The following is a 15,495-nucleotide window of genomic DNA, read 5'->3' as shown; positions in this document are numbered from 1 at the left end:
TATAGCTCAATTTGATCAATATGATAATATGATCAGACCCGTTTTACAATTACATGACAATACTTACATTTACAAACTCTCTCAGACAAGCAGGTCAGTGAGACATGTTAGTGTAAACCAGGGGTGACAAACATACGGTCTGTGGGCCAAAATTGGACTGTGGGATAAATTTGCAAATGCAAAAATTACACTGAAGGTATTAACTATCAAAGGTGTCAAAAATAATTCTAGTTCAGGGGCCATATATAGCCAAATTTGATCTCAAGTGGGTCAGACCAGTAAAGTACTATTATAATAACCTATTTATAATGACGACTCCAAATTTGACCCTTGGTTTTAGTATTAAAAGTTAAATAACATGAAAATGTTTACATTTACAAACTATCATCTCACAAAAAAATGGAAATAACCTGAACAAATATGAGCAACCTGAATATCTTAAAAGAAGTAAATGCAATTTGAACAATATTATGCCTGTTATTAAATGTTTTGTGCCTTTGTAGATCCATTTTGATCTGTAAACATATGTAAATGATAAACTGAGGCATAATCTAGTTAAAATTGCACTTATTTTTCTTAAGAGATTTCTGGTTGTTCATGTCATTATATCAAAAGATAGTTCATAGATGCAAACATTTTCATTATTTCATTATGAGAAAAGTTTGGAGTTGTTATTACTTATATTAATATGTTATTATTTTACTAATCTGACCTACTTGAGATCATATTGGGCTGAATGTGGCCCCTGAACTAAATAAGTTTGACATCCCTGGTTTATACTGATGCATGAGATCTGTGAATATTTTATTTATTTATTTATTTAACCTTTATTTAACCAGGAAAACCTCACTGAGATTAAAAATCTCTATTCCAAGAGTGTCCTGGCCAAGAATATGTGCTAAGTAACTACCACTTAAGATGTATTTGTATGTATATCTGAAGAACACAAAAGTTTGTTTTTTTTAAACTTAATTTTTGGTTTGTTTTGCTCATACAAATATACACGACATTTTACATACATACACATATCTAATCAAACATCCCTATATGGCATATATGAAAAAAAAAAGGACAGTAGATATTGATTGCAATTAGCCATAAATGACACATGAATGACCGTATGAAGAAACAAAAAAAAAACCAAAAAAAACATACATGGAGATGACCACTTCTGAATGCTTTTTGCATTAAAAGGTTGATCATGGGACTCCATCTCTTTGTAAATAGCTCTCCCTGAATTCTATAATTTGCTTCATCTGATAGATTTCCTTCACTTTCTCAATCCAGATGTTATTTGTGGGAGGTTCAGGTTTCAACCACTAGATAGTGATGCATTTAATGGCTGCTTTTAGTAAACACCAAAGTTTTATGTCTTTTTTAGAGGTGCATTTAACGCAGGGGTGTCAAAGTCATTTTAGCTCAGGGGACAAATACAGTCTAATATGATATACAATGGGCCGGAGTTTCTGTGAAAAAGGGAATTTCCTCAGATACACACAAGGACAGACAGACACACTGCATTACATAACACACACTATTTTCACTTTTAAATAATGCCATCATTTACATGCAAAACACTGTAACCATTCTGCAATAGCACTTCTACATAGGATTTGAAGATTTAGATTTCAACACCACTTCCAATAGGATACAACATTTAGCAGATGTGTTTTAGCAGATGTGCGATTACTTTTATGACAGTAAATTCATCCACAGAGTCATTATTAATGCTGTCATTTCTTTTACCCCCCCCCCCCCCCCCCCGTGTCTCCCAGGTCCTCCGATGATCCGTCTGTCCGTCAATGACACAGTGGTGGTGGATCCAGGGCAGGATGTGATCATAACCTGTGAGGTGACGGCAGGTTTTCCCCCTCCCACTGTGACCTGGTCACGTTACCCGGGCCCCCTACCCCTCAGTGCTCAAGTGCGGGGACCCACACTGATTCTGCGAGCCGTCACTCCAGCCGACGCAGGCTTCTACAACTGCTCAGCTGTCAACAACGTGGGAAACCCTGCACGCAAAAACATCAATCTGGTTGTTAGAAGTAAGTAATGAGGGTCAGTTTAGAAAATATAGACAGTAATTTGCAACTAATTGTTGTGCCTGAGAGTATCATAGAATAGAATAGAATAGAATAGAATAGAATAAGCTTTATTGTCATTACAAAATACCACAGTGCAATGAAATTTTAGCTTCTGTAAAAAGATTTCATTATGTATGCGTATACATTTTTGTGACTTAATGTCCAAATCTGAGCTGTAATCCTTCATGTAGAGCTGACTAAATATCCATAATGCATTCTCCCTTTAAAACTGAGATAATTGTAATGAGATCTTAAAGGAGTTGCACAGAAACTTTACAAAAAAATTAAAGATCTAGTGGAACTCTAGTTTAATATCTTTATCTGTCTATATCTATCTTTATTACTTCCATGGCCGAGGTAATAAAGCTAGATAAATAAACCGTCATGTGCAACAGATATTTTTTGTATTGGCTGCTTTTGTTGTGGAGTTGCTGAAGGAAAAAAAGAGACAGCAAGCTGGACTGCACATCTGGGATCTCTGCCCATTTTTATTCCACTCCTCTTCTACAGGATAGACCGGAAGTCTTTGACCAGACCAGGAGCTAAGCTGTTGTCCATTTTATCCTTACATAACCTCATGTTTGAATTCCAAACTTTTTCATCAGCCAAACCGTGGATGTCAACAAGAACATCCGGAAGTCCAGTCGAACAAAAACTTTTCTCAGCATTTGTAATGATGCAACAGACAAGAAAGAAATGATCACGAAAACAATCACCACAGTATTGAGTATTCAGCTGAGTATCCAATCTAAACCTATCGATTTAGCCAAACTGCATTACTTGTTGCATCTAATTGTTATTTGTCTGTAAGCAGGATTATGCAAAACGACTGCACTGACTTTTATGACACTATGTGGAAGAATAGGTTATGAAGTATGGAGAAACCAGAGGACTAGATACATGAAAAGGAGCAGAACCTGAACTTCATAATTTCTAACATTCCAAGTGAGATCTATCCATGTGATCACAGAACAGTGGGGCCTTGGCTGAGGTTTGCATTCTACCTAGTTCCTTTAGTATTTTTATTTCATGCAAAGCCAATGAAAGCACTTTACATTTTGTATTTACACTCTGTATTTTCTAATCAAATGCTCGCCCGGTCCTGTTGCTTCTGCATTCACCCTAATGTTCGCTTAGACACTGTGTTCCTGTACCGTGTGTGTTTATGTGTGTGTTACATGTGTCTGCCTGGTGTGCGACACAAAAGCTGTTGATCCATCATTACAGAGAGTCTATGTAAATCTTGTCAGAATAGGCGGGTTAAGTATTGCTCTTCTTTTAATTCCTCTGCCATTAAAACAGAAGCCTTCCACTCTCCCTCCCCTCCAGCTATTTTTAGCCTCTTTAATCATCTTTATTCACTCCAATTAGTTAGACTGAAGTGGAAGCAATTAGCGACAGTCTCTTCTGTTAGTTAACACTGTAGAGAACGTATGCTGAATGGTTTTCTCCTGTTAGCTTAATGGGCCTGAACGCTTCGTCACACCAACACAGGTGGTAAGATGGTGAATGAGACACACAGCTACACACACCCACACACACACACCCACACAGCCTATACTCTGTCCTCCTCAGTGAGCTCACAAAGACGGATATGTGTAAATCAGCATTGATCGTCCCCATGCTAACCAGGTAAAGCTGCACAATCACGTTAACCATATGGTCACTGCCTCATGCCCACGACTCCTCCCCAGCAGCTTGTTAACAAACTGGAAAGTAGTTTAAACCACGCTTTACTCTCCTCCTCGCCCCCTGTCTCTCGCCTTAGTGGGGAAACAGAGAGCTGTTTGGTATTCAACATGGAAATCTGTTGGGGAAACGCAGCCTTTGAAACTGAAAATTAAATGTGACAGTGTGAGAGTTACTCTTTGTCCTTGATTTTGTTTTCCCCCTCCTCCATATCCCCCTGTTATTTTATTCTGTATGTGGCTCCTTTTTCTCGCGCCCTCCTTCACAATTTACGTCTTCCTCTTTTTCCCCCTTCTTTCCTCTTCAATTTCCTTTTTTCTTTGGTGTCTTTTCGTCATTCTTGCCCCCCCTAATGCCTCTCTTGCTCAACTGTATTGACTATCTTTTATCTCCTTCTCCCATTTTTGTCTTTAATTATGTCCCTCTCCACACTATCACGCCTTTTATTTGTTGACAATGTTTCTAAGACTTTTTTTTCCATTTCTTTTGTCATTCTTAAATTCTATTTGAAATCATAAAAGTTTATTAAATGTAAGTAAAGTGCACTTTCTCAATAAAACCACCCACTGCCCACTGGAGAACCTGCCAGGAAAATGTCAAGATCCTCTTGCACCTGGATTTTATTTATGCCTCAGGAGTAAAATTACAAGAGATTAACCACTCTGTTTAAGCATTCAAAGGTCACCCAACTTACAATGTGTTATATTAGAGAAATGTTTGTGGTTTAGAATGCAAATTTGAGCTCCAGCCAACAACAACAACAATAAATAGTTCCAGCGGAGGTCTTGTTTAATAAGGTATCTAGCTTTTACCTCCAAGGTAATGTAACTGCCTGTATCTGTTTGTTGGTTTGCGTTGTGATTTTGCAGGATTATGCAAAACAATTCAAACAAAACTTGGTTGAAGAGTAGGGCATGGAAGAAGGACAGCCCAATACATTTTGTAGCTGATCCGAAAGAATATAAGTTATGTAAAAACAAAATGTAAATACCCATCAAAGGCAATATTTACAACATATAGTAGAGGGAAGTAATACCCCTATTTCTGCCTAATACAAGAATAATATTTTTGTCTAACTTTATGCTTTTTTCTGGTATTTCACATCTTTAATTTAATTACAGGACTGTGGAGCCTTGGTGGAGGGATAACACTCTATTGATTCTACTTCTACACAGAAAAAAATTACTGAGCGTTTTTTCCAGAGTCAAAAGTATTACCTCAAAAAGAGTACATTTGGGTCTATATTGAGTTTGAAGAGCTCTACACAAAGAATAACTTTTACTCTTTTTAGAGAGGGACCAAATGTTATCTGAGTAGAGTACAATTTTCTTCAATTTGAGTAAATTTTACTCTGGTACATTTCCTGTATACTTTTCCTTTAACATTTCCCTCTGTGGTACAAGTGCATACTTATAAGTATTCACATGTTCTCATCTATTTAACCCTTATATTCTCTTTTCTTCTCCGCCTTTCTATAACCACACACAGCAATGAGCAACTTGACCTTCCAGATCACACCGGACTCCAACAAGGACAGCGAGTCCATTCAGATGGGTCGGGACCTCAAGCTGTCCTGCCATGTTGATGCCACCCCACAGGATAAGGTCAACTACACCTGGTACAAGAATGGTGCACCTGTCTTCAACTCAGAGAGCCTAATTCTGCTGCGCAGCGACCCAGACATGGCACCGGGCACAAGTAGCTTGGAGATTGTGGACATGAAGTTCAGAGACTTGGCCACCTACAGCTGTGTGGCCAACTTCCCTGGCAGTAGGGTCCCTGAGCTCCGTGTGGATGTCAACATCTCCCAGAACAGTGGTGAGGTGTTCCCCCCTCTTTCTGTATCTGTGTCAAATATAGTAGGATGACTTACACCAAAATATCTCTGAAGGCAACAGCTCATGCATTAAGTCAGAGTTACACAGCAGGAGGCATGGCTTTTATATCAGCAGTGTTAAACATCTGCTTGTATCAGACAAAAAAAATCTGTTATGTCAATATAGCAGCTGATTAGCAACTGAGTAACTATCGATTATCTTAGCAAAAGTAATGAATTTCAAAGTAAATATATGAATTTGGATCGTTGAGCCTCAAACTCAAATAAATCTGGAACTGAACATCAAACTAATCATATTTTCTGATCTGTTATTTTCCTTTTAAGTGTATAATTCCAGTTGACAAGTCTAAGTTTAGTCATCTGCCACTGTTGAACCCTTATGCTGTTATTACTGACAGTTTATTAAATGTTCTTTCTTCGCTGAATAATTGGCCAAACCACTTAATTGGTCTGTCTACTTTTTATGTTTCCCAGGTCTCATCTGTTACACTTTCTCTGTTTCTGCTTTTCTCTAATTGCTTAAATATGGCAAAGACAACAAGAAAAAATTGTTGCGCGTGTCAGTGAATATCTTTATTTGCGTGGGCATTGCTTAAGCGGTAGATACAACATTACCTCTGCAGCATTCTTTTTTTCACACATTGCAATGAAACTGTCTAATTGAACTAGTTTTGTAAATATCAATGCTCCTTTCACATTCAGATGTACAATTTTTTTTAGTGCAAGTGAAAAAAAGAGTTTGCCTTTCTTGATCTATTACATAACAAATTCAATTAACCCCCATATAAAGTTTTTAGTAAAGTTTTCTTACTTCGAAAGTAACTAAAGTAAAGTTTAACATTTTATATTCTTGTTTTTCTCTATTCTCTCTGCTTTTCCTTCCCTCCAGTCTCTCCTGCAATACTGTCGGTTCCAAAAGGAGGTCAGGTGGTCAGCGTGCGAGAAGGCGGTAACGCTGAACTGGTCTGTTTAGTAGATGGTAAACCACCCCCACCTATCCTGTGGTCAAGGGTAGAAAAGGACCTGCTGATGCCGTCAGGGAAGCCTATAGTGGAGACGCCAGACGGTCGACTGAGGTTAAGAAACGTTAGTCGAGACATGATGGGGGCATACCGCTGCCAGACTGCTCCGTACAATGGGCTGAACATCAGACGTCGTGAGGCACAAGTCCAACTCAGTGTACAGTGTAAGTGTGTGAATTAAATTATTAACACACCATAACCAAGTCTATATAGAAGAACATTTTTAATCAAACTTCAGGGTCACACACAGCGAGATAACTTATTCTACCTCTTCCAGCTCTATTTCATATAAATAGGCACCAGTGATTGCATAAATTATGATTGGTTACAGTTGTTTTAAGACTATTATTGCTTCAGCTAAGGTATGGTAGGATAATATGAAACTTTAATGATCCCAGGGAAGCAGTTGCAGCAGACAGTAAAACACTAGTAGCACTGAAATACACTAAGAAAACAAAGCAAAAAAAAACAAACAAAAAAAAAACAACAACACTAAAATGCCTGAAACAGAATTTGTCCACTGTAATTCAGTTCCAAAGTTTAAAAGATAGGAGGAGTAAAGTTTATTGTTGGGGTGTGACAGGGGATCAGATTTTGAGAACAGCTCTACTTGAAGACGCCTTTGTGTCAAACTTCACCAGAAAACAGCTTTCTTTGTCTCCGCAATATCATAAATCCATCAGGGCACCTCGTGTTTCCTTTTACTCCACCATCAATAATGATAGAATCTTCATACTTTGCTCAATGTGTTCCCTTAGACAGATGGAGAAGTGTATGATAATGTAAAGCGTCAAAAGAGAGTGAAATGAAATAAAGACCCACCTCTACACCTCCCGAAGGCTCCTCAATTTAAACCCATACCCCTTCACCTTCGTAAGCATTGCACTGAGGTCTGTCATTATAAAACTCCTGGAGGATGGACTTTGAAAGTGGAGTGGGTTCTATCTCGCTAATATATCATTTAATTTCAGTATCTTTTCCCTCCATACGAGGTTACCTACTTTTACTTCCTTCTGCTGTGCTGGATTTTTTCTTGTACTCAGCAGTAGCAACAAATGACACCTCTGACTGTTGCACATTAATACTGAAAAAGTTGAGCGTAATGTGAAATATGAGTGAAATTTTTCTTAAAACTGTCCTGATACTGTAGGTGTTCATTAGCTGAAACCTAAAATCAATCAAGCTAAATGTGCATGCTTCACAACTACTGGTTTTCATCATTTGTCTCATGTTTTTGGTGACTTTATAATTAAATCATGCTGATTTTTACACATTATCACACAAAATACCAAAACCTCTCCTGTTATTAGACCCAAGGATGATATTTTCTGTTATAAACTTGTCTAACACATGTTTAAAACTAAATATCTGATCAAAGAAACAAAATTAATGATATTTACAAGCATATAAAAATATTGAATTGAAATGAATTGAATTGAACTGAATTGAATTGAACTGAATTGAAGTGAATTGAATTGGATGTTTGTCTCTATAATAACAAGGATAAGAAGTAGCAACAGACCAACAGTTAAAAAAGTAATATACAAGTGATTGGTTGTTCGTCTCTGTATGTCAGCCAGGCAATGAACTGGGCCAGGGTGTAATTATACTTTTCTTTTTTCTTTTGTTCAGACAAGGTATAGTTTTTAAATGTTACCTGCCTGACAGTTTCGACTGTGACTCCAGTCTTCCTCAGAGGCGTCATCTGACGTGCTGCTGACATGTCATTTATTAGCTGGTCGGCTCAATGGACCAATCAGAGCCCGTCGAGTCGACCGTGCTTCCCCCGCCTTGGGTGGTCTCTGGGTCAGGGTGTACCCCGCCTTCGCCCATAGGTAGATGGGATAGGCTCCAGCACCCCCTGCAACCCTAGTGAGGATAAAGTGGGTTCAGAAGATGATGAAGATGAAAAATAATGTACGAAATATACTCAATGACATTATATACGGCTTCAAGGTCTTCAGGAAATGTGCAAAATGTAGTGCAAAATATCAAAACATACCTGTGGAAATGGCTGCAGACATGCATTATAGTAGGTGAGAGACTATTTAATGCAGGAATTGCACAGGCGATGAAACTGCTGCCCAGTCTAGGTCTGATCCTAGAACGCTCTGTAGCCTTTACCAGATGACAACAGTCCAAAATATCTGTGGAATGGGTGTGTGTAAATAACATCAGATTATACCTGGAGTCACACATCATTCATGCATCATAATATACCCACCAGTGGGTAAAAAACAAATTAAACTATGAGTGGAGCGGAGTCTGTGCATTTCCATGAATCCAACAGCCCATTTTGAAAAATTAGAGGAAGAAAAAAGTTCCACATCAAAAGAATCCAGACCTTTTATTTTGTGAAAAAAGTGCCAGCAGGAGGCTTTACCTGCTGTTTTCTCAGCACCCAGTGTTTTATCACTCAGTCAGTAAACAGCCAGATTTGAGGCTGAGTTTGATCATGAACCACTGTGATAAACACAATCTCCTCTCCTCTTTTTTTTCCTTTTCTTTTCCTTTACTTTCGTCAAGACGGATTTACAGGCCCAGCTAATGCAGGCTGGGTGGAAGGGCAACTCTATGTGAGCTCTTCTGTCTACACTGGCCAAGTGTGATTAATGGAACAGGTGGCCGCCCAACTCTGGACAGAGACGAGACAGATACATGAGGGGGACAGAAGACAGACAGGGTTAAGAGAATGATTAAAGCAGAGAGATGGGTTAGAGATGGTGATAAAATACAATAAATGTAGTATTTTAGAAATAAGAAATAAAGAGGAATCAGGAAGAGAGCTTATTGCAAAGAGAGACAGTAAAAATGTGATGATGTTTCCTTTCTTCTATTCTACTTCATGTCCATATCTCATTCTACTTTGTTTGTTTTATTAGATTTGTTAAATCAGATCCGTCCATTTAGCCCTATTGATCAATCTGAGGGAAGGATGTCATCATTCTTCATCGCAGATGATTAAATGCATATGATAATTCTTACCCCTCTTGCTTCTCCCACTTCTTCTTTTTCACTTGTATCCCTTCTTTACATGCCCAGTGTCGTCTTTCCCTCCAAGCGATGTGACTGTTCTTCCTCATTGCCATTCTCATCATCATCAATCAGCTAACTGCTGGCCATGAGATAGGACCTCTCTCTGTCTTGTCATCCTTTTCTGCATCCTGCATTCTCCCATTCTCTTCTTACCACCCATACTCAATCTTCGACTTCTCTCACTTTCACACCGCACTTTCCTTATCATTTGTCTTCTTCATTGTCTTCTTCTTAAAGAGGTGTTTCTCTCTCGCTTCATCCCACTTTACCCCCCCCCCCTTCTTAGTCTCATGTAAATTGATTTTCTCTTTGTGTACTATAAATGTTTGGCTTGGTTAGTGTTTCATTCCTGGATGGAATCTATTTGGCTTTCAATAAGACAGATAGCGATAGTATTTTTACAAGATTATGGTCCTATGAATATGGCACAGCCATATTCATAGGACCATAATCTTGTAAACATCTCAAATCTTGTAATCTTGTAACAGTGCAGTTCTGTACAGGGGAGGATCATCTGGTGTTAGGTCCTTAAGTATGTCCAGCTGCTACCCTAGTTTTGGACAGTCTAATTGAAAAATGTATTTACAAACTAATGCCAGGGGTCATAAATTCACCAGGGCGAAACTCTGATCTCTGTGTGCAAGTGAATGCAACAAGAAATTGTGTAACTCTGCATTCCATCACACCAAATATTGTGAAACTATGGCAAAGGCAGATGTGTGTTCACTGTGGGAAGGCTGCAACAAGGCTAATTTATTCAGTCTAAGTGAAAAGTTGAGATGATAGGTGTGGGATACCGATAGACAGGAGGTCAAAAATAGCTGTTATACCCATAAAACAAGAAACAAACAAACTTCCTTCCCACAGTGTGGTTCCAGGAGCTGTGAGAGGACACAGGCTTAAAAACAGACTCATTTTTCCAGCTGCTGGTAGCCATCCCTGCAGTAGGCAACGGTTGCCTCCATTCTCTGAGCCTCTGCAGCTTTCCATGGAGACTCTTCCTTTCCTGACCACATACAACGACTGCTGACGGCTTTTTCTCCCTGTTACATGTGTATATCAGGTTGCCAACTTCCACTAGTAAATATGTCAACAGATAGATAGTGGTGTTGTTTTGTTGGAGGCTGTTTTGTTTAGTAATAGTACTGTGTGTTCCTGTGTGAGGGGCAGATTCAACCTGTCTAAATGTTGTCTTCATCAACACTTACAAGTCTGCAGGTTGCCTACAGCTATCAGTATCTTTGAAACGCAGTGACAGGCCATGTATTTCACACCCAGGCCTACGGTGGTGTTGTACATGACTTAATCTACTTTTATTACCAATACTAGACCATGAATACTATACAAAACAATGCAATGAAACAGCGTTGCATCAGAAGTCACTTTTCCATTGACCCTCAAATCGTGCTAATATAACTTACGCATAAATATTTACCTAATAGAAAAATGACAATTTCGCCAAAACTCTCCTTCGATTAAACGTTTTTGCGCTGGCAAGAGGTGGTTTTTTGGATGTAGCGCAATTGGTATATCACGCAAAACAGCAATGGAAAGACCTTTTTCCACAACTAGTCATGTGAATAAAAAAGGTCGGATGTTGACAGATGTTACAACAAGTGAAGTAGAAGAGTTTTAAAAGAAACATGGCGCGATATGTGTGGACACACCAGGAAACTGAATCATTTTTTAATTTAGTACGAGATAGAGAGGTAATATATAATAATAATGAATATATCTGTAAATCAACATGATATTTATGTTCGTTGCCATGTTTATGGAATGACTTCTCATGTCATCTCGTGAAAATATATAAACAAATCATCGCATTTGTGATTTAATGGAAAAACTGACATTACACACTTCTGTTTTTTCGACATTTAGTAAATATCGGTAAAGTTTTGCGCAGATGTCCAAGAAAAAGTGACAGGTATCTCATGTAGTGATAGTGAATGTCAGTAAAACCAATAAACACAACTCAGCAGGTCTTCATTCATTATATCCACAGATGCACTACTTTCACAATCATCATTGTTTATTTAATAACATGACAAAAATGTGAAAAATTATGATAAAACACATACTCACCGAAACTACTGCTTATTTTTATGTATGTCTGCCACCTACAACAGAAATACACATTTGCTTTACATTAGTCCAAACCTTTGCTTTTTAAAATTAAACCTCCTTCTATGTTTTTCATCCTGTGGTACTAAAACAAATAATCTCTGCAAATTTGCAGCAAAAGTCCGTTTCTCGCTCTAAACATAATCAACATTGTCCTTAATTCAGCTAACACTTTAAACTTAAACAATCCTCATTTAATAAACAACTCGTTTGTATGTTCCCTGAAATTAACATTGTACATTCTTATTGCTCTTTTCTGTAATAAAAACAATGGCTTTGTGTTACTCTATGTAACACATGTGTTGCCCTATACTTCAATACAATAACTCAAATATGAGAAAATCAAAGTAAATCCTCATGTTTCAATGTAAGTGCTGGTGTAGTCAACTGGTTTCCTCAAACGGCCAGGGATGGAATGAACAACCCTCTGAAGGACGTTGTCTGGGATATCATTGAGAAGCTCCTGAAATAAGATGATAAAGAAATGAGAAATACCCATTAGTGTTGTCTGTTTAAAAAATGTTTTCATCATGACTTCAGTGATAAGCTTTTTCTAATGCCTAGTTACTTTTCACCCTCCCAGTAGTTTAAAAAGTACTTGCAGTTAACTCAAAGCTCAGTCCTTGAGACTCAGTCCTTTCATATTTTGGAACTGAAGCTCGAACACATTTTAGAAAACATGAAGAGCTTATATTCAATGAGAAAGACATATGTTTTTAGAGAAATTATTAACTTTCAGTGCTTTCAATTGTACATTTTTTGTTCAGGTTTTACCTGTGTGCACTTCAGGTTAGTTTTACTTGTATAGTTCAAAAATCAGAATAAAAGTAATCGAAGCACTTTTTTTTTTTTGTCAGTGACAATATGTAAAGGCATTGTTACATTTTAATGCATGCAATCAAAGTAATGTTGGACTTGACTATGTCCCTGGTTAGGCTTTTAAGAAACAACATTAAAACAAACAAACATAAAGAGTATGATGAAGTGACATTAAACCAAGACCAACCATGACCAAAAGACAAACAATAGTGCAAGTTAAAAAAAAGTTATTTTACCTCAACTTATATAATTTATTACATACTGCATGTCACTTTAAATCAATAACTCCTACTAACACTACTTCATCTATTTAACTTCACTTTTGCACCTTTATTGTCTATTTATTGTCTCTTCAACCCCCTGCTGTTTATTGTTAGATTCTAGGTCTATAGTTATTTTGTTTAGTGTTTAGTGTTTATAGGTTATGGTTATATTCTATTCTATGTTTTAATACTTTTTGATATTTTTTTCCAAATATGTTCAATTTGCACCATAGGGCCTTAGAGTCTTGTAATTTCAGTTTTCTGTATCCAATGCACATATGGCAAAAACTGACAATAAAGCTGACTTTGACTTTGACTTTGACTATAGAAAAAAACAAATACCACCTGAACATCAATAGCTTAATGACAGCTTGGATCAATGCTGGATATGATTCAGTGTTCACAGTTTTTTTTTTTTTTTTTTTTTCATATTATTAATATGTTTTAAATTAGTTGATGTTATTTTTGATGCCCAGAAGACAATGAGTATGAGTACGAGTATTTCTGATCCATTCCAGATCTGAGGACCTTCAACTGAGGAAGTGAACTGACCAAATGTTGTTTTGCATTTTGCTGGCAGTCTCCAGATTGCCTCCAGCTACCTCTTAGATAGTAATGTCAAGACTTTACAGTATTATAGAGAGAAAACCCAACAAATCCTCCTCCACTCACTGTGACCATGAGGTGCAAAAACTCCCTTTGAGACCTCTGCCAGAACCTGATCAGCATCCATCTGCCTTTGACGCATGTCACACAATATCCTAATCTACAAGCTTTTCCATGCAAATATTGACCTGTGTTGCTAAATAACATACATTTTTTCTCTCTTATAAAGCACCTATGGAGTCTTTTTCTCATATTGAAATAGAAATGCAATGCATCAGGGAATATTAAATGTTAAAAGTAACACCCAGACATGTAAGACTGATTTATGTACATAATTGTTGAAATCACTACTAAACATCTTGTGAGGATTAAATTAGGTTTTACGCTAGATTCTGCTGAGATTAAATGATTTATTAACTACTCAGAACAGCTGAAAATACTTTCCCTTTTTACTACTGTTGCCATCATTTGACTTCTTTCCTATTTATATATTTTTTTATCCTAATCCCCTGTTTCTAAAGTCAGATCTCCATAATTATGCATGTGTGTCTAATGGCAGCAGGATATGTGACCACACACTAATCAGTTTGTGGGATTACAGTATGACCTTTGACCGCTTGGCCATCCTTCAGCTCTGTCACATGGCAAGGTTGCAGACTAGACACCAAGATACAAACAACTAGTAAGAGAGCAGGAAGAGGAAACAAAGTTTACTTCAATAAAAGTAAAACATAACAGAAACTGAGGAGGTAAATAGTATAGTGGAGTTTTGCTTGGTAACATGCAGGTATATGTCCATGTTCCTCTGACTGGAGTTCAAGCACAGAATAGTAAACTGTGACTCCAAACAAGGTTGGGTTTGACTGTGAAAGCATTTGAATACGTGTACCTGCAGCAAAAAGCAAAAGCGTGAAAGCTTTCCTCACACATAAAATAAATACCTTTATTAAACAGCATTGGAGTTTTTTGATGAACTTCAGAAAATTTGTATGAGTCTAGGTAGAGTTTACTGGCTTAGACAGTTTTAAAATATTATTGTTATATGGTATTGTAATGATGTTATTAGAAATATGAAAGGTTTACATTAGTGTGGTGGCCGCTTACATTAACTCATAAAGACCCATTGCTACTTTTGTGTCAGTTCACACATACATTTTTCTCTCTATTTAACCTTTCTTAAGTGATTTATCAGCTGTTATCATAATATTATCCTCTGTAATTTGCATTTTTTTCAGTGACAACCAGGTATTTTCCTATATTTATTTTACGGATCATGTACTTTAATCATCATGGTTGGATTACATTTGAGGGTTATCATACCTAAAGCAGAGAAAACTTGAGAAAAGTGACTTTTTCAATAAAATCTATCATTAACTTAACATAAACCAAGTGTCTCCATCCACTGTCATTGATCCAACTCCATGGGTTTTACTGGTGAATCAGTGTTGCAGAAGATGACTGTATTTCCTCATTCACTACAGAGCCTCTGAACATCTAAATGGGTCATATCTGTTGACTATGAAAAAATGACAAACTGTATTTTACGCCAATTATTTACATGGATTGATAGGTTAAATGGATAAACAGGTATTAAACATTTTAGATTAGTAGTTGCTTTTGGTCACTGGTGTATATTTGGGTCTTCATGGATTAAAGTAAAGATAAAACATACACGTATCGAAACCAGAGAATTGTAATAATGTGAAATACAAATAGCAAAGCAGTTCAAGAATTGAGATAATGTGAAACTGTTAAAGATTATATTATAAAACCACTACAAATGGATACAAATGCAGAAGATGAAGCAAAATGTGGTGCTATAAAATGCTTTCAAGGCAAGACATGAATAACAGAATAAAAATTCATAAAGCTAGACAATCTAATCAAAAGGCGAGAAAGAAGGAAAGCTGATCACGGTTCATAATTCAGATTAGATTATTAAAATGAATGTCTGTCTGTTATCATTTTACCTCAATTTGTATAGTCAAGTCATTTCCACACTGCAGCACACCACA

General features: G+C 37.1%; 1 protein-coding gene across 2 annotated transcripts in view; it reads left to right on the top strand.

The window, feature by feature from the left end:
• mdga1 (MAM domain containing glycosylphosphatidylinositol anchor 1) overlaps positions 1-15,495 on the top strand; it is a 245,884-nt gene that overhangs the window by 169,650 nt on the left and 60,739 nt on the right. For both annotated transcript variants that reach the window (XM_030123136.1, XM_030123127.1), the window contains exons 7-9: positions 1,776-2,045; positions 5,262-5,591; positions 6,500-6,796. In XM_030123136.1, the coding sequence (XP_029978996.1) occupies positions 1,776-2,045; positions 5,262-5,591; positions 6,500-6,796 (897 nt within the window). The remainder of the gene's footprint in view (positions 1-1,775; positions 2,046-5,261; positions 5,592-6,499; positions 6,797-15,495) is intronic.

This window comes from Sphaeramia orbicularis, chromosome 3 (genome assembly GCF_902148855.1).
Source record: "Sphaeramia orbicularis chromosome 3, fSphaOr1.1, whole genome shotgun sequence".
Taxonomy (NCBI): domain Eukaryota; kingdom Metazoa; phylum Chordata; class Actinopteri; order Kurtiformes; family Apogonidae; genus Sphaeramia; species Sphaeramia orbicularis.
The sequence above is the reverse complement of the archived record's forward strand: the minus strand, read 5'-3'. Positions and strand labels throughout refer to the sequence as shown.